We start from the raw sequence: 22,971 nt of genomic DNA on the forward strand, positions 1-22,971 counted from the left end.
CCCTGCTCGGGCAGCCGGGTCCCAGACCGCTACAGGTCCATGTTGAGGGATCGGTTGCTTCTGTCTGGCTCCCCTACTTGACCAATCCAGTTAACTATGAGGTTCGGACCGCCCGGCTCATTTGCATACAAGGACACGTAAATAAATGCATAAATAAAATCTTAAATATGCGTGGATGCATAAATACAGACAAAAATAAACAAAGAAAACATAAATGTAGAAATAGATTTAATGATGTCCTGTTTAGGTAAAACTTGTATTTATTTATTCCTGTATTTATGTATATGTTTATTTAAGCATTTATTTATTTATTCCTGAATTTATTCATGCATTTATTTATACTCAAGTCACTTTCTGTAAACTACTCGGAGAGTGCAGGTGCCTGTTGAGTGTGTACCTTTACACTTCTTATACACGTCCACAGGGTCACAGGTCATATACCCTAACAGTGTCTATTATAGAATGCAGTACACACAGTAGTTCTGATGTTAAGGATTCAATCATCCTCAGACATAATCATCATTATGCAACACGAAAGGGGACATTTAGATAGTATTAGACTGGTTATACATGTGTGCTATTCCTACTGTTAACATCCCGTTGTGTTCTGTCAACAACAACACATATTAAATAGAATAGTACATCATATGTTTCATAAATACCTGAGTCGAAGTTAAACGTCCTCAAGCCGAACAGCCAGCGGGTTGCTTAAGCCACGACCCTCTGAATGACGCGCAGCCTCCTGCTGACGCACTGCGGCGGATAAACGCAGGTTTCCTTTTTACCGCGCAGCGGTGACGCTCGCGAAGAGCCCCGCGCGCTCCGACACAAGCAGCATCATGGCGGACCCGACGCTGCGGCTGTCCGGCATCGTCTTCTCCTCGCTGGCGCTCCAGCACGTGAACCGGGACTCCGACGTGGTGAGGCCGCGTGCGCGACGCTTCCGCCCGACGTGTGTAGAGCACTTGAAGTGGACTACAAGTTGACGACAAGCGGACTACAGGTGGACTACTTGTCCGGTTTCGTTGGCGAGCTTCCGGTCTGTCGGAGGAGAAACAGAGTAGTTGTTTTGAGTGGCGCTGAAACTCCCGCCACATGTCACGTGACACGGCCCATCACAACCTATGAGACGGGACTGAAGGGGTCCGGACAAAACCAGGTAGCCCCGCCCACCGCGGAGTGACGCGGGGGGGCGGGGCTACCTGGGACGACACACCTGTGTTTTATGACGTATGCATTATGTTCATGATCAATAGTCTGTGTACAAAGTGGACCAGGCAGCTGGTTCTGAAGCTGAGACCTGGACCCCATGAGTCCTGAGACCTGGACCCCATGGGTCCAGGTCTCAGGACTCATGGGGTCCAGGTCTCCGGTCTGGACATAAAGACATATATGTCACTTTGAGGAGCTGGACTGGTTTCAGTCCTCAGGAGGTCTGATCCTGGACTGGTTTCTGTCCTCAGGAGGGTCTGATCCTGGACTGGTTTCTGTCCTCAGGAGGGTCTGATCCTGGACTGGTTTCTGTCCTCAGGAGGGTCTGATCCTGGACTGGTTTCTGTCCTCAGGAGGGTCTGATCCTGGACTGGTTTCTGTCCTCAGGAGGGTCTGATCCTGGACTGGTTTCTGTCCTCAGGAGGGTCTGATCCTGGACTGGTTTCTGTCCTCAGGAGGGTCTGATCCTGGACTGGTTTCTGTCCTCAGGAGGGTCTGATCCTGGGCGAGAGCCGGTTTGAGGAGCAGGTCACCATCAGCGACTCTCAGGCCGACCAGATCCACATCGAGGAGATCTACAGTGAGTCATACACATATATATCATATATATACATATATGATATGTATGTACTATATATATATTATATATATAGTATATATATACATGTACATATATTATATATATAGTGTATATATATACTATATATACAGGACTGTCTCAGAAAATTAGAATATTGTGATAAAGTTCTTTATTTTCTGTAATGCAATTAAAAAAACAAAAATGTCATGCATTCTGGATTCATTACAAATCAACTGAAATATTGCAAGCCTTTTATTCTTTTAATATTGCTGATTATGGCTTACAGCTTAAGAAAACTCAAATATCCTATTTCTAAATATTAGAATATCATGAAAAAGTATACTAGTAGGGTATTAAACAAATCACTTGAATCGCCTAATTAACTCGAAACACCTGGAAACACATTTTCAAATGTTTGATTTTGTTTTGCTGTTATAAATCTTTTTTTTTACTTGGTCTGAGGAAATATTCAAATTTTATGAGATAAGATTTTAGAGTTTTCTTAAGCTGTAAGCCATAATCAGCAATATTAAAAGAATAAAAGGCTTGCAATATTTCAGTTGATTTGTAATGAATCCAGAATGCATGACATTTTTGTTTTTTTAATTGCATTACAGAAAATAAAGAACTTTATCACAATATTCTAATTTTCTGAGACAGTCCTGTATATAGTACTATATATGATATATATGCATGTATATATATATATTATATCTATTATATATAAACTATATATATAGTGTATATATATACTATATTATATATACTATATATATACAGTATATATATATATGATATACATGTATATATATACATATTATATTTATGTATACATTTATAAAATGTATATATGTATAATATATACATATATACACAGACTTTGACGTCCTCATGATGAAAGGTGTGTGTGTGTCATGATGAAGTGTGTGTGTGTGTGTGTGTCATGATGAAGTGTGTGTGTGTGTGTGTCCTCATGATGAAGTGTGTGTGTGTGTGTGTGTCCTCAGATGTCCAGAAGCACATCAGCTGCCTCCACCTGAACCTGTGAGTCCTGACACGTCACACAAGTTACAGCAGATGTTCATGTGTGTGTGTGTATATGTACAAGTGTGTGTGTGTATATATGTACAAGTGTGTGTGTGTATATGTTGATGTGTGTGTATGTGTTCATGTGTGTATGTGTTCATGTTTGTGTGTGTATATGTACAAGTGTGTGTGTGTATATATGTACAAGTGTGTGTGTGCGTGTGTGTGTATATGTTGATGTGTGTGTATGTGTTCATGTGTGTGTGTGTATGTGTTCATGTGTGTGTGTGTCTTGGCAGCTTCTACAACAGTGTTGGGGACGTGGACGTTGGCTCTGTGAACAGAATCCTGGCCGACAATCAGCAGGTAGGTGGTTCTGTGTTAGGAGAACCTGATTGGATGGTTCTGTGTTCGGAGAACCTGATTGGATGGTTCTATTAGGAGAACCTGATTGGATGGTTCTGTGTAGGAGAACCTGATTGGATGGTTCTGTGTAGGTGAACGTGATTGGATGGTTCTGTGTAGGAGAACCTGATTGGATGGTTCTGTGTTAGGAGAACCTGATTGGATGGTTCTGTTAGGAGAACGTGATTGGATGGTTCTGTTAGGAGAACCTGATTGGATGGTTCTGTTAGGAGAACCTGATTGGATGGTTCTGTGTTAGGAGAACCTGATTGGATGGTTCTGTGTAGGCGAACGTGATTGGATGGTTCTGTTAGGAGAACCTGATTGGATGGTTCTGTGTAGGCGAACATGATTGGATGGTTCTGTGTAGGAGAACCTGATTGGATGGTTCTGTTAGGAGAACCTGATTGGATGGTTCTGTTAGGAGAACCTGATTGGATGGTTCTGTGTTAGGAGAACCTGATTGGATGGTTCTGTGTAGGCGAACGTGATTGGATGGTTCTGTTAGGAGAACCTGATTGGATGGTTCTGTGTAGGAGAACCTGATTGGATGGTTCTGTTAGGAGAACCTGATTGGATGGTTCTGTGTTCGGAGAACCTGATTGGATGGTTCTATTAGGAGAACCTGATTGGATGGTTCTGTGTAGGAGAACCTGATTGGATGGTTCTGTTAGGAGAACCTGATTGGATGGTTCTGTTAGGAGAACCTGATTGGATGGTTCTGTTAGGTGAACCTGATTGGATGGTTCTGTGTAGGAGAACCTGATTGGATGGTTCTGTTAGGAGAACCTGATTGGATGGTTCTGTTAGGAGAACCTGATTGGATGGTGCTGTGTAGGCGAATGTGATTGGATGGTTCTGTGTAGGAGAACCTGATTGGATGGTTCTGTTAGGAGAACCTGATTGGATGGTTCTGTGTTAGGAGAACCTGATTGGATGGTTCTGTGTAGGCGAACGTGATTGGATGGTTCTGTTAGGAGAACCTGATTGGATGGTTCTGTGTAGGCGAACGTGATTGGATGGTTCTGTGTAGGAGAACCTGATTGGATGGTTTCTGTTAGGAGAACCTGATTGGATGGTTCTGTGTAGGCGAACGTGATTGGATGGTTCTGTTAGGAGAACCTGATTGGATGGTTCTGTGTTAGGAGAACCTGATTGGATGGTTCTGTGTAGGCGAACGTGATTGGATGGTTCTGTTAGGAGAACCTGATTGGATGGTTCTGTGTCGGAGAACCTGATTGGATGGTTCTGTGTAGGAGAACCTGATTGGATGGTTCTGTTAGGAGAACCTGATTGGATGGTTCTGTGTAGGCGAACGTGATTGGATGGTTCTGTTAGGAGAACCTGATTGGATGGTTCTGTGTAGGAGAACCTGATTGGATGGTTCTGTGTAGGCGAACGTGATTGGATGGTTCTGTTAGGAGAACCTGATTGGATGGTTCTGTTAGGAGAACCTGATTGGATGGTTCTGTGTAGGCGAACGTGATTGGATGGTTCTGTGTAGGAGAACCTGATTGGATGGTTCTGTTAGGAGAACCTGATTGGATGGTTCTGTGTTAGGAGAACCTGATTGGATGGTTCTGTTAGGAGAACCTGATTGGATGGTTCTGTGTAGGAGAACCTGATTGGATGGTTCTGTGTAGGAGAACGTGATTGGATGGTTCTGTTAGGAGAACCTGATTGGATGGTTCTGTGTAGGAGAACCTGATTGGATGGTTCTGTGTTAGGAGAACCTGATTGGATGGTTCTGTGTTCGGAGAACCTGATTGGATGGTTCTGTTAGGAGAACCTGATTGGATGGTTCTGTTAGGAGAACCTGATTGGATGGTTCTGTGTTAGGAGAACCTGATTGGATGGTTCTGTGTAGGAGAACCTGATTGGATGGTTCTGTGTTAGGAGAACCTGATTGGATGGTTCTGTTAGTAGAACCTGATTGGATGGTTCTGTGTAGGCGAACGTGATTGGATGGTTCTGTGTAGGAGAACCTGATTGGATGGTTCTGTGTAGGCAAATGTGATTGGATGGTTCTGTTAGGAGAACCTGATTGGATGGTTCTGTTAGGAGAACCTGATTGGATGGTTCTGTGTAGGCGAACGTGATTGGATGGTTCTGTGTAGGAGAACCTGATTGGATGGTTCTGTTAGTAGAACCTGATTGGATGGTTCTGTGTAGGCGAACGTGATTGGATGGTTCTGTGTAGGAGAACCTGATTGGATGGTTCTGTTAGGAGAACCTGATTGGATGGTTCTGTGTAGGCGAACGTGATTGGCTGGTACAAGCAGCGCAGGAACTCGGCTCAGCAGATGAGCTTCAGGGAGAAGCTGCTGCACGAGAACCTGAAGGCGTCTCTGGAGAACCCGCACATGGTGTTCCTGCTGCTGACGCCCAGCTGCTCCACCCCCACAGGCTCCACCCACAAGATGGAGTACGCCGCCTTCATCTCGCGCAGCAGGTACGGGAGCACCTGTGGTCCCAGACCGATGATGCAACAGGAAGTGCTGACCGTGCTCTTTTCCTGAAGGCGCTTCCTGAAGGTGCCCGTGCTCCTCAACAACCTGGGGGTCCTGGAGCAGCTCGCCTACTGGAGGGCGTCGGCGCCGTGCGCTGCGGCCGGGTTCCACCGCGCCACCAGCACTCACAGGTAGGCTCGTGGTGCCTTCAGGTGCTCCACCAACACTCACGGGTAGGCTCGTGGTGCCTTCAGGTGCTCCACCAGCACTCACAGGTAGGCTCGTGGTGCCTTCAGGTGCTCCACCAACACTCACGGGTAGGCTCGTGGTGCCTTCAGGTGCTCCACCAACACTCACGGGTAGGCTCGTGGTGCCTTCAGGTGCTCCACCAACACTCACGGGTAGGCTCGTGGTGCCTTCAGGTGCTCCACCAACACTCACGGGTAGGCTCGTGGTGCCTTCAGGTGCTCCACCAGCACTCACAGGTAGGCTCGTGGTGCCTTCAGGTGCTCCACGAACACTCACGGGTAGGCTCGTGGTGCCTTCAGGTGCCCCATGAACACTCACAGGTAGGCTCGTGGTGCCTTCAGGTGCTCCATGAACACTCACGGGTAGGCTCGTGGTGCCTTCAGGTGCTCCACCAACACTCACGGGTAGGCTCGTGGTGCCTTCAGGTGCCCCATGAACACTCACAGGTAGGCTCGTGGTGCCTTCAGGTGCTCCACCAACACTCACAGGTAGGCTCGTGGTGCCTTCAGGTGCTCCACGAACACTCACATGTAGGCTCGTGGTGCCTTCAGGTGCTCCACGAACACTCACGGGTAGGCTTGTGGTGCCTTCAGGTGCTCCATGAACACTCACAGGTAGGCTTGTGGTGCCTTCAGGTGCTCCATGAACACTCACGGGTAGGCTTGTGGTGCCTTCAGGTGCTCCATGAACACTCACGGGTAGGCTTGTGGTGCCTTCAGGTGCTCCACGAACACTCACGGGTAGGCTTGTGGTGCCTTCAGGTGCTCCACGAACACTCACATGTAGGCTCGTGGTGCCTTCAGGTGCTCCACGAACACTCACGAGTAGGCTTGTGGTGCCTTCAGGTGCTCCATGAACACTCACGGGTAGGCTCGTGGTGCCTTCAGGTGCTCCACGAACACTCACATGTAGGCTCGTGGTGCCTTCAGGTGCTCCACGAACACTCACGGGTAGGCTCGTGGTGCCTTCAGGTGCTCCACGAACACTCACGGGTAGACTCGTGGTGCCTTCAGGTGCTCCACCAACACTCACAGGTAGGCTCGTGGTGCCTTCAGGTGCTCCACGAACACTCACGGGTAGACTCGTGGTGCCTTCAGGTGCTCCACCAACACTCACAGGTAGGCTCGTGGTGCCTTCAGGTGCTCCACGAACACTCACGGGTAGGCTCGTGGTGCCTTCAGGTGCTCCTGATGCTCCATGAACACTCATGTAGGCTTGTGGTGCCTTCAGGTGCTCCATGAACACTCACAGGTAGGCTCGTGGTGCCTTCAGGTGCTCCTGAGTTCTGAAGGCCACCACTAGGTGGTGTCAAACACTACATGTGTTCACTTCATTTACGATCAGCCGCCATGTTTCTGTGGACTCATCGTGGAGCTCCGAGGTTTCCCAGCCTGAACTCGCTCCTTGAACGCATCGTCTGACCTTCTTTCTGCTGCAGCTCCAGGTTCTTCTCCTCCAGCGGGCCCCTGAGGGCCGTGAGCGACGTGAACGCCATGAACGACTCGCTGCAGCTGGAGCTGCAGGTGAGTCACTTCCTGTCTCACCCTCATCCTGTCTCACTTCCTGTCTCACCCTCATCCTGTCTCACTTCCTGTCTCACACTCATCCTGTCTCACTTCCTGTCTCACACTCATCCTGTCTCACTTCCTGTCTCACACTCATCTTCTGTCTCACTTCCTGTCTCACACTCATCTTGTCTGACACTCATCTTGTCTCACTTCCTGTCTCACCCTCATCCTGTCTCACTTCCTGTCTCACCCTCATCTTGTCTCACTTCCTGTCTCACACTCATCTTGTCTCACTTCCTGTCTCACACTCATCTTCTGTCTCACTTCCTGTCTCACCCTCATCCTGTCTCACTTCCTGTCTCACACTCATCTTCTGTCTCACTTCCTGTCTCACACTCATCTTCTGTCTCACTTCCTGTCTCACACTCATCTTCTGTCTCACTTCCTGTCTCACACTCATCTTCTGTCTCACTTCCTGTCTCACACTCATCTTGTCTCACTTCCTGTCTCACCCTCATCTTGTCTCACTTCCTGTCTCACACTCATCTTGTCTCACTTCCTGTCTCACCCTCATCTTGTCTCACTTCCTGTCTCACACTCATCTTGTCTCACTTCCTGTCTCACCCTCATCTTGTCTCACTTCCTGTCTCACACTCATCTTCTGTCTCACTCCTGCTGTCTCACTCTTGTTTAACTTCCTGTTGGTCTCTCTCTTCTTATTTTAACTTCCTGTTGGTCTCTCTCTTCTTATTTTAACTTCCTGTTGGTCTCTCTTCCTGTTGGTCTCTCTCTTCTTATTTTAACTTCCTGTTGGTCTCTCTTGTTGTTTGAACTTCCTGTTGGTCTCTCTTGTTGTTTTAACTTCCTGTTGGTCTCTCTCTTCTTGTTTTAACTTCCTGTTGGTCTCTCTCTTCTTATTTTAACTTCCTGTTGGTCTCTCTTCCTGTTGGTCTCTCTCTTCTTATTTTAACTTCCTGTTGGTCTCTCTCTTGTTGTTTTAACTTCCTGTTGGTCTCTCTCTTGTTGTTTTAACTTCCTGTTAGTCTCTCTCTTGTTGTTTTAACTTCCTGTTGGTCTCTCTCTTGTTGTTTTAACTTCCTGTTGGTCCCTCTCTTGTCGTTTTAACTTCCTGTTGGTCTCTCTCACTCTTCCTGTTACAGGAGGCGAGCAGGAAGCTGGAGCAGAGTGAGCGTCTGGTAGAAACTTTGCAGTCGGATGTTTCGGCTCTCAGGAGGAAACTCAGCGAGAAGAAAAAGAGTGACGCAGGAAACGGTTCGACTCACTAATCATGTTCACTAAGAATAAGGCGGGAATGTATCTCGTCTAAGAGGTCCAGGACTCGGGTCTCTGTCTGGGTTCAGGTCCAGGACTCTGGTCTCCGTCTTGATTCCGGTCTCTGTCTCCAGGTGGCCCGGTGGACCAGGTCCTCCACGAGGCCTTCAGGGCCGTGCTGAGTTGTCCTCTGTGTCACACACACACACACACGTTGACCCTGGAGGCGTTTCCTGTTCCTGGCGTCTCCCAACAGGAAGTGGACGATGGGACGAGCGCTCCTGAAACGGCGTCCCCAATGCGTCCCGGCAGGAGAGCAGGGGGGACGCTGGTGGGGACGGACAGGAAGCGCCGGAGGAGCCCTTCAGAATAAAATGTTTCACATGTTCATGTTCAGATTAACTCTTTATAAACCGCTCCAGATTCTTTAAATCATTTGTTCTTTTTTCATTCATAGAAAATATGAAAGTATAAAGTGACGATAATAAGAACCTTTAATAAACACTCGTCGTCTTTAATATTCATCTTTAATAAACACTCGTCATCTTTAATATTCATCTTTCATAAACAGTCTAATTTTATTCCAGCGGTCTGAGTCCACACACGTTGGGGTCCCTCATGAATTGAGGATGTTTGTGGGTCACAGACATGAAACCTGGAGAGAAGATTACAAACAGTTACGATACATTTTGATACATTAAATACATATTAGATACATATTTATGATGATGTATTGTATATTTTGGGTGCAGCGTACCAAGAGCGTGAGCTTTCTTTATGGCTTTCGACACTTCCTTTTGTTTCCTCCCACACAGTCCTGGAGAAGAACAGAGCAGCTCACCTGTGATGTGGCTAGCAGCTCACCTGAGATGTGGCTACCTCACCTGTAAGGTGGCTACCTCACTTGTAATGTGGCTAGCAGCTCACCTGTGATGTGGCGCCCGTAGGTCCTGCCAGTGTGAGGAGAGATGAACTGAGACAGCAGCTGTGAAGGAGACGAGTTCAACAAACGCCACGAGTGAAGGTGTGACCAGATGTTACCAGGTGTTACCAGGTGTGACCCGGTTCTCTTACCTGAGTGTTTTTGAAGTCCACTGAGATGTTGCAGAGGAGGCATCCTTTCTGCGGCTCTTTGAAGGGGTTCTCCATCCGGACGAGCTTCAGCAGCAATAATATCACATATAAACTTCACTGACATCAGTATAATAACGATGAGGTCATCACATCAGTGTTCCAGGGTTATAATACAAGTTTGTAAAAACAGGTTTCTGATGTAGAAACTTTGTTTCTTTAATAAAATTAAAAGAATTTCCCCAAAAGTAAAAGAAACATAAAATAATTGTTTCATTTTATGCCCAATTTTGTATGTATTATTTAAATCCCTTTTTTATTTATTCAGATGTTTGTATTTCTATGTATATTCCCCATAAGATCTTGTATATGTGTGTTGAATATACATACAATTTATATACATATATATAGATATAGATATATATAAAGTAATTTATCAATAAATATAAACTGACTAAATAAATTAAATGTAAATAAATATAAAATGACTAAATAAATGAATATATAAATACCTACCATGTCGTCATTCTGTTGGATGACGTCATTCTGTTGGATGTCGTGTGAAGTTATTGTTCTTAAAGCTAAAGGAGCAGATTTATGAAGCTAACGTTAGCATTAGCAAAGTTATCTGTGGCTTATCACAGAATTAAACGCATAATGAATCAATACATTATATATAATTCATGTTGACTTCATAAACTATAAGACACACACAAAATTAAGCCTTACTTGTATTTCCATGCAGAGATAAAACCGGCTTTAGCCGCTGTAACCCTCGCAAAGCGAGCATTTTGACCTGCCTCAGGACCGGAAGTTGTCTCCAGGAAACGCTGGTCCTCCCCTGAGTTTTCTCACTAATGGTTCCTACCACCAAGTTGTAACTCGTTTTTTGGGTTAAACGTTACACGTGAAAGGTCGTTGTTTTTGTAAATATCGCATCAATTCGCGTTGTGTGAATTTGTTTTGTACCCGCAGACTTTATTTTGGGATTAAATTCAAAATAAACGTTTCTTTCGGAAAAGATAAAATGTTACCCGCCTCAAAGATATATCAAGTCAAGATAGTCACGTCCCCGGAACGAGTGAAAGAGTCCCGTCAAGTACCGAGTGACCATTCACCACAGGCCGTTTTCAACCCGCTAAGCAGTTTCGTACCTCAGCACTCTGAATATTGATTAATAAGTGGCAGAATAAACACACGTTTCATCTGATAATCATTGGATTTGATTAACGAATGGAAGTAATTCAACAATGCCGGCCGTTAAGCGGTGAACCGACGCCGGAAGCTGTGGAGGGGTTCCTCTCTCGCTCTGACGCTGCGGGGGTTCAGAACGTGCCGCTCTCCGAGCTGATGGCCGTCCACGTTCAAACCAATGTTCAAGGAACAGAATTACTTTCATGACTTCGGGGACAACTTTGAGACGTTTTATGGGAGTTTGAGAGTGATTAGCAGTGTTTTTGTGAAACACTGGCTGGTTTCGGGAACAAGTCAGAGAGTCCAACTGCCCGGAGGAAGCTAACGTCCCGTTGGTTAACCGGTTAGCTGGTTAGCTGGTTAGTAGCGATGAAAGCTGCTGGTGAACAAGACGTCCAAATAAAAAGAGTGTCCTCGAGGAAACGGTCACGGGACAGCCAGAAGACTCTGCTGACGCCTACCGGGAAAAGGGGAGGAGCCAATGGCACCAGGAGGCCCAGCCGCGTCATGTCCGATGGACCCGCTGCTCAGGTTGATATGTAGTGACGTCAAACTGACTTATTACAGACAACGTCAATGTACTCTTCTTCTGCGAGAAGAAGCTGAATGTCTTCTTTTCCAAGAAAAACAAGACATTTAGTCTTCTTTGTCTTCGGAGGACTGTGACGGGCGTATTTCAATATATTCTGACCATTTATTCACTAACCAATTCATCTAGGAAAAAGCTGGCTAAATAATTAAAATAACTTCCCAGAATTTGAGGGAAGTCTTCAAACATTCCAAAACCCAAAGATATGAACAATCATTTCAAAGTAAGACAGAACATCCTCTTAAAATGTGACGTAAACAATGATCTGATCATCAGAAGAGTTTTAAGTCTCATGTAAGATGATAAAACAGGGAAAGTGTTGCTGTGGATTGGAGCTGATTGATCCGATGCGTGTGTATTGATCATGTCTCCAGGAACGTGACCCTGTGTGACATCAGCGGTCCCCGGTGTTAAAGTCTCTGCTGGTCTCTCCCTGGTGCAGTACTGCAGCGACAGCGAGGACCTGTTCGGGGACTACGACAGCCTCCTGGAGGACAGCTCTCTGCTGGCCGGGCTGGACGAGGCCGAGCAGACGGCCCAGAAGGACTTCACCGCTCTGAGGCGCAGACAGCCGCCGGAAGACGTCCTCACGGACTCCATCCTGGACCTCCTGGGAGACGAACCCTTGGAGGACTTACCCGCCAGCCAGCGGCAGCTCAAAGAACTAACGGACGGAGCGGCAGAGAGTGACCGGCTGCAGGGCGGAGGGAAGACCTCCGCCCCCCTCAGAGACCCTGAGAGGAGTACGGAGGAGGGCACCAGGAGGCCCAGGAGGAGCGTGGCGGACCAGATGAAGAGGACGATGCTCTGCAACGCAGCTGCTCCCTCCAGCGTCTCGCGCAGCGCCGCGCTGAAGGAAGCCGTGGTCTCCAAGGAGATCGGCGTCGCCATGCGGGCCCTGGAGGCCGTGAGGCCGGAGAGCCCGGACCTCGGGCCTTTCTTTGGGCTCCCCACCAGAGTGAAGGAGCTGATGTTCAAACTGAGAGGAATCAAGTCTTTATATGGTGACGCATCTTCTCCTCAGCTAGTTACCAGGTGTCCGGGTTAGGGTCGGGACAATGTGAGGATTCGTGATGTTTCAGACTTATCATTTCTTTGTGAACATACTTGGCAGAGTAGGGCTGCAATTCCCAATTGTTCATCATTGATTAACCTTCAGATTGATGAATGAATGACTAGTTGTTTCCTTTCGGCTGCAGATGAAAGATGTTTCTGTTGCAACCAGGTTTAGTAGTAGTAGGTGAAACTGTGTCCTTTAACCCTTTACAGTTACAGATGCAACTTGCTGGCCTTTGGAAGGTGGATTCTGTTTCCTTTGGATGGATCCAGGATCACTGGTTCCAGTCTTTGTGCTAAGCTAACGTCCTTCAAAGTTTCCTCCAATGCTTCCTGTTTCAGCCTGGCAGGAGACGTGTCTGAACCTGGACTGTGTTCAGCAGAGGAGGAACCTGATCTACTCTCTTCCCACCAGCGGAGGGAAAACTCTGGTTGCAGAGATCCTGGTCCTCCGAGAGCTGCTGTGCAGGAGGAAAGACTGCCTGTTCATCCTCCCGTACATATCGCTGGTGCAGGAGAAGGTACCAGAAGAGTCCAGTAAAGTAGTCCTGCTGTTAGTCTGTGGACTCAAAAAGATCTGCTTCTCAAGAGAAACCAAGAATAAACAGTCAGAACAACGAGTCGTATCTTAGTAAACTGTAATCTGTGGCACTGGTTGAGATGAACACCAGCGAGACCGGCATTAGCGTAGCCCCTCGCTAGGGGACCACTACAGTGGCGGCTCGGCAGACCGACCTTTCGTTAGCAGCTGTAGCATCTCGGATTCAGGCGAGGAGATCGAGTGGTGTCATCGGCTTAGAGATGTACAGTGAAAAGTGCCGGAGAGGATATTACTTACAGAGAATAGCAGAGGACCGAGAACACAGCCTTGTGGGACACCTCTCACCTTCAAAGCAGCTCATCCTGAACCACCAGGCAGAACTTGTGTTTCTTCTGCAGGTGCGTGGCCTAGCGAGCTTGGGCCTGGAGCTGGACTTCATGGTGGAGGAGTACGCTGGCAGTAAAGGAAGATTTCCTCCCGTGAAGAGAAGAAACAATAAATCGGTGTACATCGCCACGATAGAGAAAGCCCACAGCCTCGTCAACTCCCTGATCGAGACCGGCAGGGTGGACGACCTGGGTCTGGTGGTGGTGGATGAGGTAGTTTGAGTGGTATTGGGGTTGTATAGATGTGAGGAAAGGAGGAGGCGGGGCTTAACGCCCACTTGTGTCTTCCAGCTTCACATGCTGGGTGACGGCAGCAGAGGAGCCATCATTGAGATGACGCTGGCCAAAGTCCTCCACACGACCAGTGAGTCCTTCTGCTTTGGTGTCAGATGTTAAACCCTGAAAACCTTCTGAGTGAAATGGTTCTTCTCGCCTCTCCTCCAGAAAGTACTCAGATTATCGGAATGAGCGCCACTCTGGGAAACATCAAGGACCTGCAGGCCTTTTTGAAGGCGGACAATTACACCAATGACTTCAGGCCTGTAAGTGATTTTGAATGTTGTGTTAAGTCTGCTGGTGTTCTATGTTCTTATTCAAAACCACAATGAATGCATCGACACGTAGTGACCAGTCAACAACAACAAAACCGTTAATGTATTTATATTTACCTTAAGTAGTTTGTTTGGTTTCCATAGAGCTCCATTAAAAACACACAAATGAGCTTCGCAGTAGTAGCAGCAGTAGTAGTAGTAGTACTAAACCTGTGCTGCGTTCAGGTGCAGCTAAAGGAGTATGTCAAACTGAACGACACCATCTATGAAGTCGACCAAACGGAAGAGGAGTGTTTTAAATTCTCACGTGTTCTCAACTTTAAGGTAAATACAATATTCACTTCCTGTTTGTTGGAAGAGTAAACGAGTCAGCGATGAAGGAGTGATGAAGACCTCCATGTTCCTCACAGTACTCCAGCGCCATGAAGAAGACGGATCCGGACCACATCATCGCTCTGGTGACCGAGGTCATCCCAGCACATTCCTGTCTGGTCTTCTGTCCCACCAAGAAGAACTGTGAGAACGTTGTGGCCATGATCTGCAAGTACCTGAAGAAGTGAGTTACACACACATCAGAGAGAGACACACATCAGAGAGAGACACACACATCAGAGAGAGAGACACACACATCAGAGAGACACACATCAGAGAGAGAGACACACACATCAGAGAGAGACACACATCAGAGAGAGAGACACACATCAGAGAGAGAGACACACATCAGAGAGAGACACACATCAGAGAGAGAGACACACATCAGAGAGAGACACACATCAGAGAGAGACACACATCAGAGAGAGACACACACATCAGAGAGAGAGACACATCAGAGAGAGAGACACACATCAGAGAGAGACACACATCAGAGAGAGAGACACATCAGAGAGAGACACACATCAGAGAGAGACACACATCAGAGAGAGAGACACACACATCAGAGAGAGAGACACACACATCAGAGAGAGAGACACACATCAGAGAGAGACACACATCAGAGAGAGAGACACACACATCAGAGAGAGACACACATCAGAGAGAGACACACACATCAGAGAGAGAGACACATCAGAGAGAGACACACATCAGAGAGAGACACACATCAGAGAGAGACACACACATCAGAGAGAGAGACACACACATCAGAGAGAGACACACATCAGAGAGAGACACACATCAGAGAGAGAGACACATCAGAGAGAGACACACATCAGAGACACACACATCAGAGAGAGACACACACATCAGAGAGAGACACACATCAGAGAGAGACACACATCAGAGAGAGACACACATCAGAGAGAGAGACACACATCAGAGAGAGAGACACACACATCAGAGAGACACACATCAGAGAGACACACATCAGAGACACACATCAGAGAGACACACACATCAGAGAGAGAGACACACATCAGAGAGAGACACACATCAGAGAGAGACACATCAGAGAGAGACACACATCAGAGAGAGACACACATCAGAGAGAGAGACACACATCAGAGAGAGACACACATCAGAGAGAGACACATCAGAGAGAGAGACACACATCAGAGAGAGAGACACATCAGAGAGAGAGACACACATCAGAGAGACACACACATCAGAGAGAGACACACACATCAGAGAGAGACACACATCAGAGAGAGAGACACATCAGAGAGAGACACACATCAGAGAGAGACACACATCAGAGAGAGAGACACACACATCAGAGAGAGAGACACACATCAGAGAGAGACACATCAGAGAGAGACACACACATCAGAGAGACACATCAGAGAGAGACACACATCAGAGAGAGAGACACACATCAGAGAGAGAGACACATCAGAGAGAGACACACATCAGAGAGAGAGACACACATCAGAGAGAGAGACACACATCAGAGAGAGACACACATCAGAGAGAGAGACACACATCAGAGAGAGACACACATCAGAGAGAGAGACACACATCAGAGAGAGACACACATCAGAGAGAGAGACACACATCAGAGAGAGACACACATCAGAGAGAGACACACATCAGAGAGAGACACACACATCAGAGAGAGACACACATCAGAGAGAGAGACACATCAGAGAGAGAGACACACATCAGAGAGAGAGACACACATCAGAGAGAGAGACACACATCAGAGAGAGACACACATCAGAGAGAGAGACACACATCAGAGAGAGACACACATCAGAGAGACACACATCAGAGAGAGACACACATCAGAGAGAGAGACACACATCAGAGAGAGACACACATCAGAGAGAGAGACACATCAGAGAGAGAGACACACACATCAGAGAGAGACACACATCAGAGAGACACATCAGAGAGAGACACACATCAGAGAGAGACACACATCAGAGAGAGAGACACACATCAGAGAGAGAGACACACATCAGAGAGAGACACACATCAGAGAGAGAGACACATCAGAGAGAGACACACATCAGAGAGAGACACACATCAGAGAGAGACACACACATCAGAGAGAGACACACACCAGAGAGAGAGACACACATCAGAGAGAGAGACACATCAGAGAGAGAGACACACATCAGAGAGAGACACATCAGAGAGAGAGACACATCAGAGAGAGACACACATCAGAGAGAGACACACATCAGAGAGAGACACACATCAGAGAGAGACACACATCAGAGAGAGAGACACACATCAGAGAGAGACACATCAGAGAGAGACACACATCAGAGAGAGAGACACACATCAGAGAGAGACACACATCAGAGAGACACACATCAGAGAGAGACACACATCAGAGAGAGACACATCAGAGAGAGACACACATCAGAGAGAGAGACACACATCAGAGAGAGACACACACATCAGAGAGAGACACACATCAGAGAGAGAGACACACATCAGAGAGAGACACACACATCAGAGAGAGACACACATCAGAGAGAGAGACACATCAGAGAGAGAGACACATCAGAGAGAGACACACATCAGAGAGAGAGACACACATCAGAGAGAGACACACACATCAGAGAGAGAGACACACATCAGAGAGAGACACACATCAGAGAGAGACACACATCAGAGAGAGAGACACACATCAGAGAGAGAGACACACATCAGAGAGAGAGACCTGATCCTAAAGAGTGGTGCTCCTCCTCAGGGAGTTCCTGCTGCTCCGTGAGGAGGAGCGGGCGCTGCTCCTCAGGGAGCTGAAGGCCAGTGGGAGGGGCTCCGTGTGCCCGGTGCTGCGCCGCACGGTGCCCTACGGCCTGGCCTACCACCACAGTGGGCTCACCGCGGAGGAGCGCCGGCTGCTGGAGGAGGCCTACTCCTCCGGGGTGCTCTGCCTCCTCACCTGCACCTCCACGCTGGCAGCCGGGGTCAACCTACCTGCACGCAGGTGACAGCCCTCGGTCCGGAAATTAACCAGGTCACCTGAAGCATGTCACATGTCACATGAACCATGACGCATGTGACCTGTGAGATGTCACAGGCTTCATGTGATATGTGACCTGTGACCTGTAGCATGTGACATGTGACCTGTCCTGCTCCAATCAGAGTGATCCTGCGCTCGCCCTTCGTGGCCGCTGACTTCCTGAGGAGGAGCCAGTACAAACAGATGGTGGGCCGAGCCGGTCGGGCCGGCATCGACTCCACGGGGGAGAGCGTCCTCATCCTGCAGGACAAGGACAGGGTGCTGGTGAGTGGACTCCCAGCATGCATTGCAACACATACTGTTGAGTATTTACACAGAACGTTATTGTTACACTGATGCAAGGACATGTAAACACCATGTGGACAGCATCATATGCCTCCTCTTCCTCCTCACACGTGCCTCCTCTTCCGCCTCACATGTGCCTCCTCTTCCTCCTCACATGTGCCTCCTCTTCCTCCTCACATGTGCCTCCTCTTCCTCCTCACACGTGCCTCCTCTTCCTCCTCACACGTGCCTCCTCTTCCTCCTCACACGTGCCTCCTCTTCCTCCTCACACGTGCCTCCTCTTCCTCCTCACATGTGCCTCCTCTTCCTCCTCACATGTGCCTCCTCTTCCTCCTCACACGTGCCTCCTCTTCCTCCTCACATGTGCCTCCTCTTCCTCCTCACACGTGCCTCCTCTTCCTCCTCACACGTGCCTCCTCTTCCTCCTCACACGTGCCTCCTCTTCCTCCTCACACGTGCCTCCTCTTCCTCCTCACATGTGCCTCCTCTTCCTCCTCACACGTGCCTCCTCTTCCTCCTCACGTGCCTCCTCTTCCTCCTCACACGTGCCTCCTCTTCCGCCTCACATGTGCCTCCTCTTCCTCCTCACACGTGCCTCCTCTTCCTCCTCACATGTGCCTCCTCTTCCTCCTCACATGTGCCTCCTCTTCCTCCTCACACGTGCCTCCTCTTCCGCCTCACACGTGCCTCCTCTTCCTCCTCACATGTGCCTCCTCTTCCTCCTCACGTGCCTCCTCTTCCGCCTCACACGTGCCTCCTCTTCCTCCTCACATGTGCCTCCTCTTCCTCCTCACATGTGCCTCCTCTTCCTCCTCACATGTGCCTCCTCTTCCTCCTCACATGTGCCTCCTCTTCCTCCTCACACGTGCCTCCTCTTCCTCCTCACGTGTGCCTCCTCTTCCTCCTCACATGTGCCTCCTCTTCCTCCTCACACGTGCCTCCTCTTCCTCCTCACACGTGCCTCCTCTTCCTCCTCACACGTGCCTCCTCTTCCTCCTCACACGTGCCTCCTCTTCCTCCTCACACGTGCCTCCTCTTCCTCCTCACACGTGCCTCCTCTTCCTCCTCACACGTGCCTCCTCTTCCTCCTCACATGTGCCTCCTCTTCCTCCTCACATGTGCCTCCTCTTCCTCCTCACACGTGCCTCCTCTTCCTCCTCACACGTGCCTCCTCTTCCGCCTCACACGTGCCTCCTCTTCCGCCTCACACGTGCCTCCTCTTCCTCCTCACATGTGCCTCCTCTTCCGCCGCACATGTGCCTCCTCTTCCTCCTCACGTGTGCCTCCTCCTCCTCCTCAGGCCAGGACCCTGCTGTGTGCCCCCATGGAGAGCTGCTTCAGCGGCCTGCTGCTGTCCAATGAGAAAGGCCTCCTGAGTCTCATCCTGTCGCTGGTTGGCTTGAACGTAACGCTCCTTTCTTCCTCCGTGGCGTCCGCATGTGGGCGTGGCCACACGACTAACGCGCTCCCGTGTTGCAGATCTCCTCGTCGGTGGACCAGCTGCTGGACTTCCTGTGCGGCACGCTGCTGTTCGTCCAGCGGGGGCATCTGTGTGCCGACACCAGTCTGACGGAGGCGGTGCGGCGCTGCGTGGACCTCCTGCAGAGCAAAGACCTCCTCACGGGGTCGGGGGCGGAGCAACAGCTGCAGGTCACCAAGCTGGGCAGGGCCACCTATAAAGGTGAGCTGAGGTCCTCAGGGTCACAGGCTGCAGCTCACCAAGATGTTTCCATGCGGATGTTTCCATGGAGATGTTTCCATGCGGATGTTTCCATGGAGATGTTTCCATGGAGATGTTTCCATGGAGATGTTTCCATGCGGATGTTTCCATGGAGATGTTTCCATGCGGATGTTTCCATGGAGATGTTTCCATGCGGATGTTTCCATGGAGATGTTTCCATGGAGATGTTTCCATGGAGATGTTTCCATGGAGATGTTTCCATGGAGATGTTTCCATGCAGATGTTTCCATGGAGATGTTTCCATGCAGATGTTTCCATGCAGATGTTTCCATGGAGATGTTTCCATGCGGATGTTTCCATGGAGATGTTTCCATGCGGATGTTTCCATGGAGATGTTTCCATGCGGATGTTTCCATGGAGATGTTTCCATGGGGATGTTTCCATGGAGATGTTTCCATGGAGATGTTTCCATGCGGATGTTTCCATGGAGATGTTTCCATGCGGATGTTTCCATGGAGATGTTTCCATGCGGATGTTTCCATGGAGATGTTTCCATGCGGATGTTTCCATGGAGATGTTTCCATGGAGATGTTTCCATGCGGATGTTTCCATGCAGATGTTTCCATGCGGATGTTTCCATGGAGATGTTTCCATGCGGATGTTTCCATGGAGATGTTTCCATGCGGATGTTTCCATGGAGATGTTTCCATGGAGATGTTTCCATGCAGATGTTTCCATGCAGATGTTTCCATGCAGATGTTTCCATGGAGATGTTTCCATGGAGATGTTTCCATGCAGATGTTTCCATGGGGATGTTTCCATGCGGATGTTTCCATGGAGATGTTTCCATGGAGATGTTTCCATGGAGATGTTTCCATGCAGATGTTTCCATGGAGATGTTTCCATGCAGATGTTTCCATGGAGATGTTTCCATGCGGATGTTTCCATGGAGATGTTTCCATGGAGATACTTCCATGCGGATGTTTCCATGCAGCTCTTGCTCCTCAGGCTCCGTGGACCTGGCCTACAGCAGTGTGCTCTACAAGGACCTGTCTCTGGGCCTGGAGGGCCTGCTGCTCAGCAGCTGCCTCCACCTGGTCTACCTGGTCACCCCGTACAACATGGTCGCTCAGTGCAAGCCGGACTGGATGGTGTACTTCAGACAGGTACCGGTCCCCCTGGACCCCATACGCTCACCTGTTCCTGAGATGTGTTGTTGTTGTTGTTGTTGTTGTTCCACTGTTGTTTTCCTGTTGCAGTTTATGCTGCTGTCGGCTGCAGAGCAGAAGATGTCTGCAGCCGTCGGCGTGCCGGAGAGCTTCATCACCAGGAAAGCTGCAGGACAGACAGTGAGGAAGGTAAGAGGCCTCAGAGGAAGGGGAGCCTGAAGGGGCCTCAGAGCACCTCACAGGGGAGCCTGAAGGAGCCTCAGAGCACCTCACAGGGGAGCCTTGTTGTTGTTGTTCCAGACTGTCAACATGCAGGTGGTGGGCCGCATGTACCTGGCCCTGGTGCTGTCCTCCCTGCTGAAGGAGAGCAGCGTATGGAACGTGGCCGAGCGCTTCCAGCTGAGTCGAGGCTTCCTCCAGAGTCTGCTGAGCTGCTGCTCCGCCTTCTGCTCCTGTGTGCTGCACTTCACACAGGTATGGACACCTAGAACCTTCTGGAGGTATGGACACCTAGAACCTTCACGCAGGTATGGACACCTAGAACCTTCTGGAGGTTTGGGGCTCACCTAGAACCTTCTAGAGGTATGGGGCTCACCTAGAACCATCTGGAGGTGTGGGGCTCACCTAGAACCATCTGGAGGTGTGGGGCTCAAGAGATCTTGGGGCTCACCTAGAACCATCTGGAGGTGTGGGGCGCACCAAGAACCATCTGGAGGTGTGGGGCTCACCTAGAACCATCTGGAGGTGTGGGGCGCACCAAGAATCATCTGGAGGTGTGGGGCTCACCTAGAACCATCTGGAGGTGTGGGGCTCACCTAGAACCATCTGGAGGTGTGGGGCTCACCTAGAACCATCTGGAGGTGTGGGGCTCACCTAGAACCATCTGGAGGTGTGGGGCTCACCTAGAACCATCTGGAGGTGTGGGGCTCACCTAGAACCATCTGGAGGTGTGGGGCGCACCAAGAACCATCTGGAGATGTGGGGCTCACCTAGAACCATCTGGAGGTGTGGGGCTCACCTAGAACCATCTGGAGGTGTGGGGCTCACCTAGAACCTTCTGGAGAGTTAGGGCTCACCTAGAACCTTCTGGAGGTGTGGACACCTAGAACCTTGTGTCTCTGTGAGGTCTAACGCGTGGTTCTGTCTGCCAGGAGCTGGAGGAGTTCTGGCCCTTCCGGGCTCTGCTGGTGGATCTGACCCGGAGGCTGAGCTACTGTGTGGCGGCGGAGCTCGTCCCTCTGATGGAGGTGGCTGGGGTCCTGGAGGTCAGTGTGGAACCAGGACCAGGAAGTCCTGGTTCTGGTTCTCCTGTGAGGACCAGGACTACCTCAGACCCCTAACACAGCGTAGACCCTAAGACCTGGATCCCCGTAGACCCTCAGACCCCTACCACAGCGTAGACCCTCAGACCCTGACCCTGTCTCCAGTCCAGGGCCCGGCAGCTCTACGGGGCCGGCTTCAGGACTCCGGCCCACCTGGCCAACGCTGACGTGGACCTGCTGGCCAACGCCATCGGAGACCTGAGGGGGCGGGCCCACCAGATCAGGGCCTCGGCTCGGGTGAGTGGTATTGATCAGTCTGTTATTGATCAGTCTGTTATTGATCAGGACTGTTACTGATCAGTCTGTTATTGATCAGGTCTGTGTTATTGTCAGATGACGTCTCTGTGTGTTATTGATCAGGCGTGTGTCCGTCAGATGACGTCTCTGTGTGTTCCAGATGCTGCTGAATGAAAAGGCTGCAGCTCTCCAGGAGGAAGTGGACGAGCTGCTGATGAAGCCTTCAGATCTGCCTACAGCTGAAACACAACGACTCATCTGAGTTTATTATCACGAGAAGTTTTATTCTCTTTGTTTTTGTTTTTTACTGTTCATTTGATTTAAAACTTATTAAAATAATGTACAACGAAGACTCAACTTGAGTTCACTGAATATCTTCATTGGAAATAGAGCCGGTGTTACTGTGCACATGTTTCTTATGTTGTTGGGTCAAAATTAGCTCCTATAATAAAGTGTGTAGCTAAAATACAGAGACTCAGACCCTTATGCACACAAACGCCCCAATTAAACCTTTAAATAATTCATACTATTATTATAATATTTTTTTTTACTACTGTATAATAGAGATAATACAAGTTATGCTCCTGGTGTCCACTAATGTATAATAGACATAATACATGTTATTCTCCTAGTGTCCACTAGGTATAATATCTGTTTTAATAAGTTATCATATCTGTGTTAATAAGTTATAATATCTGTTTTAATAAGTTATAATATCTGTTTTAATAAGTTTGATCTGTTTTAATAAGTTATAATATCTGTTTTAATAAGT

General features: G+C 48.8%; 3 protein-coding genes across 4 annotated transcripts; 2 read left to right on the top strand and 1 right to left on the bottom strand.

Moving 5' to 3' along the window:
* Positions 1 to 817: 817 nt before the first annotated feature.
* abraxas1 (abraxas 1, BRCA1 A complex subunit) lies at positions 818 to 9,226 on the top strand. The gene is made up of 9 exons (XM_056432417.1): positions 818 to 920; positions 1,702 to 1,792; positions 2,800 to 2,836; positions 3,118 to 3,184; positions 5,479 to 5,675; positions 5,745 to 5,864; positions 7,361 to 7,445; positions 8,591 to 8,702; positions 8,837 to 9,226. Exons 1-9 carry the CDS (start codon positions 840 to 842, stop codon positions 9,073 to 9,075), a joined length of 1,029 nt encoding a protein of 342 aa, XP_056288392.1. The 5' UTR covers positions 818 to 839; the 3' UTR covers positions 9,076 to 9,226.
* mrps18c (mitochondrial ribosomal protein S18C) lies at positions 9,192 to 10,602 on the bottom strand. The gene is made up of 6 exons (XM_056432418.1): positions 10,503 to 10,602; positions 10,290 to 10,354; positions 9,777 to 9,860; positions 9,630 to 9,687; positions 9,460 to 9,519; positions 9,192 to 9,357 (listed from the first exon to the last, which is right to left on the bottom strand). Exons 1-6 carry the CDS (start codon positions 10,561 to 10,563, stop codon positions 9,281 to 9,283), a joined length of 405 nt encoding a protein of 134 aa, XP_056288393.1. The 5' UTR covers positions 10,564 to 10,602; the 3' UTR covers positions 9,192 to 9,280.
* Positions 10,603 to 10,684: 82 nt separating this feature from the next.
* helq (helicase, POLQ like) lies at positions 10,685 to 22,556 on the top strand. Of its 2 annotated transcripts, none has more exons than XM_056432415.1 (18): positions 10,685 to 11,498; positions 11,999 to 12,560; positions 12,955 to 13,133; positions 13,552 to 13,752; positions 13,831 to 13,903; positions 13,984 to 14,081; positions 14,316 to 14,414; positions 14,501 to 14,646; positions 17,230 to 17,469; positions 17,628 to 17,769; positions 19,091 to 19,195; positions 19,270 to 19,471; positions 20,480 to 20,637; positions 20,731 to 20,829; positions 20,941 to 21,114; positions 21,792 to 21,905; positions 22,068 to 22,199; positions 22,338 to 22,556. In XM_056432415.1, exons 1-18 carry the CDS (start codon positions 11,337 to 11,339, stop codon positions 22,371 to 22,373), a joined length of 2,922 nt encoding a protein of 973 aa, XP_056288390.1. In that variant the 5' UTR covers positions 10,685 to 11,336; the 3' UTR covers positions 22,374 to 22,556. The 2 variants fall into 2 exon arrangements, with proteins under 2 accessions (XP_056288390.1, XP_056288389.1); XM_056432414.1 differs by having other exon boundaries at positions 22,360 to 22,556.
* The last annotated feature ends 415 nt before the right edge of the window (positions 22,557 to 22,971 follow it).

The sequence above is a fragment of the Pseudoliparis swirei genome, chromosome 15 (genome assembly GCF_029220125.1).
Source record: "Pseudoliparis swirei isolate HS2019 ecotype Mariana Trench chromosome 15, NWPU_hadal_v1, whole genome shotgun sequence".
Lineage (NCBI taxonomy): Eukaryota > Metazoa > Chordata > Actinopteri > Perciformes > Liparidae > Pseudoliparis > Pseudoliparis swirei.

Excerpts from the sequence above, each read along its gene's own strand:
- mrps18c (XM_056432418.1), bottom strand. The coding sequence starts at position 10,563 with ATGCTCGCTTTGCGAGGGTTACAGCGGCTAAAGCCGGTTTTATCTCTG. Across the intron at positions 10,355-10,502 it reads ATCTCTGCATGGAAATACAA|CTTTAAGAACAATAACTTCA; the intron begins GTAAGGCTTAAT and ends CTGCTCCTTTAG. Across the intron at positions 9,688-9,776 it reads TGGACTTCAAAAACACTCAG|CTGCTGTCTCAGTTCATCTC; the intron begins GTAAGAGAACCG and ends TCTCCTTCACAG.
- abraxas1 (XM_056432417.1), top strand. The coding sequence starts at position 840 with ATGGCGGACCCGACGCTGCGGCTGTCCGGCATCGTCTTCTCCTCGCTG. Across the intron at positions 921-1,701 it reads TGAACCGGGACTCCGACGTG|GAGGGTCTGATCCTGGGCGA; the intron begins GTGAGGCCGCGT and ends TTCTGTCCTCAG. Across the intron at positions 5,676-5,744 it reads GCCTTCATCTCGCGCAGCAG|GCGCTTCCTGAAGGTGCCCG; the intron begins GTACGGGAGCAC and ends CTTTTCCTGAAG.
- helq (XM_056432414.1), top strand. The coding sequence starts at position 11,337 with ATGAAAGCTGCTGGTGAACAAGACGTCCAAATAAAAAGAGTGTCCTCG. Across the intron at positions 13,134-13,551 it reads TATCGCTGGTGCAGGAGAAG|GTGCGTGGCCTAGCGAGCTT; the intron begins GTACCAGAAGAG and ends TTTCTTCTGCAG. Across the intron at positions 14,647-17,229 it reads ATCTGCAAGTACCTGAAGAA|GGAGTTCCTGCTGCTCCGTG; the intron begins GTGAGTTACACA and ends GCTCCTCCTCAG.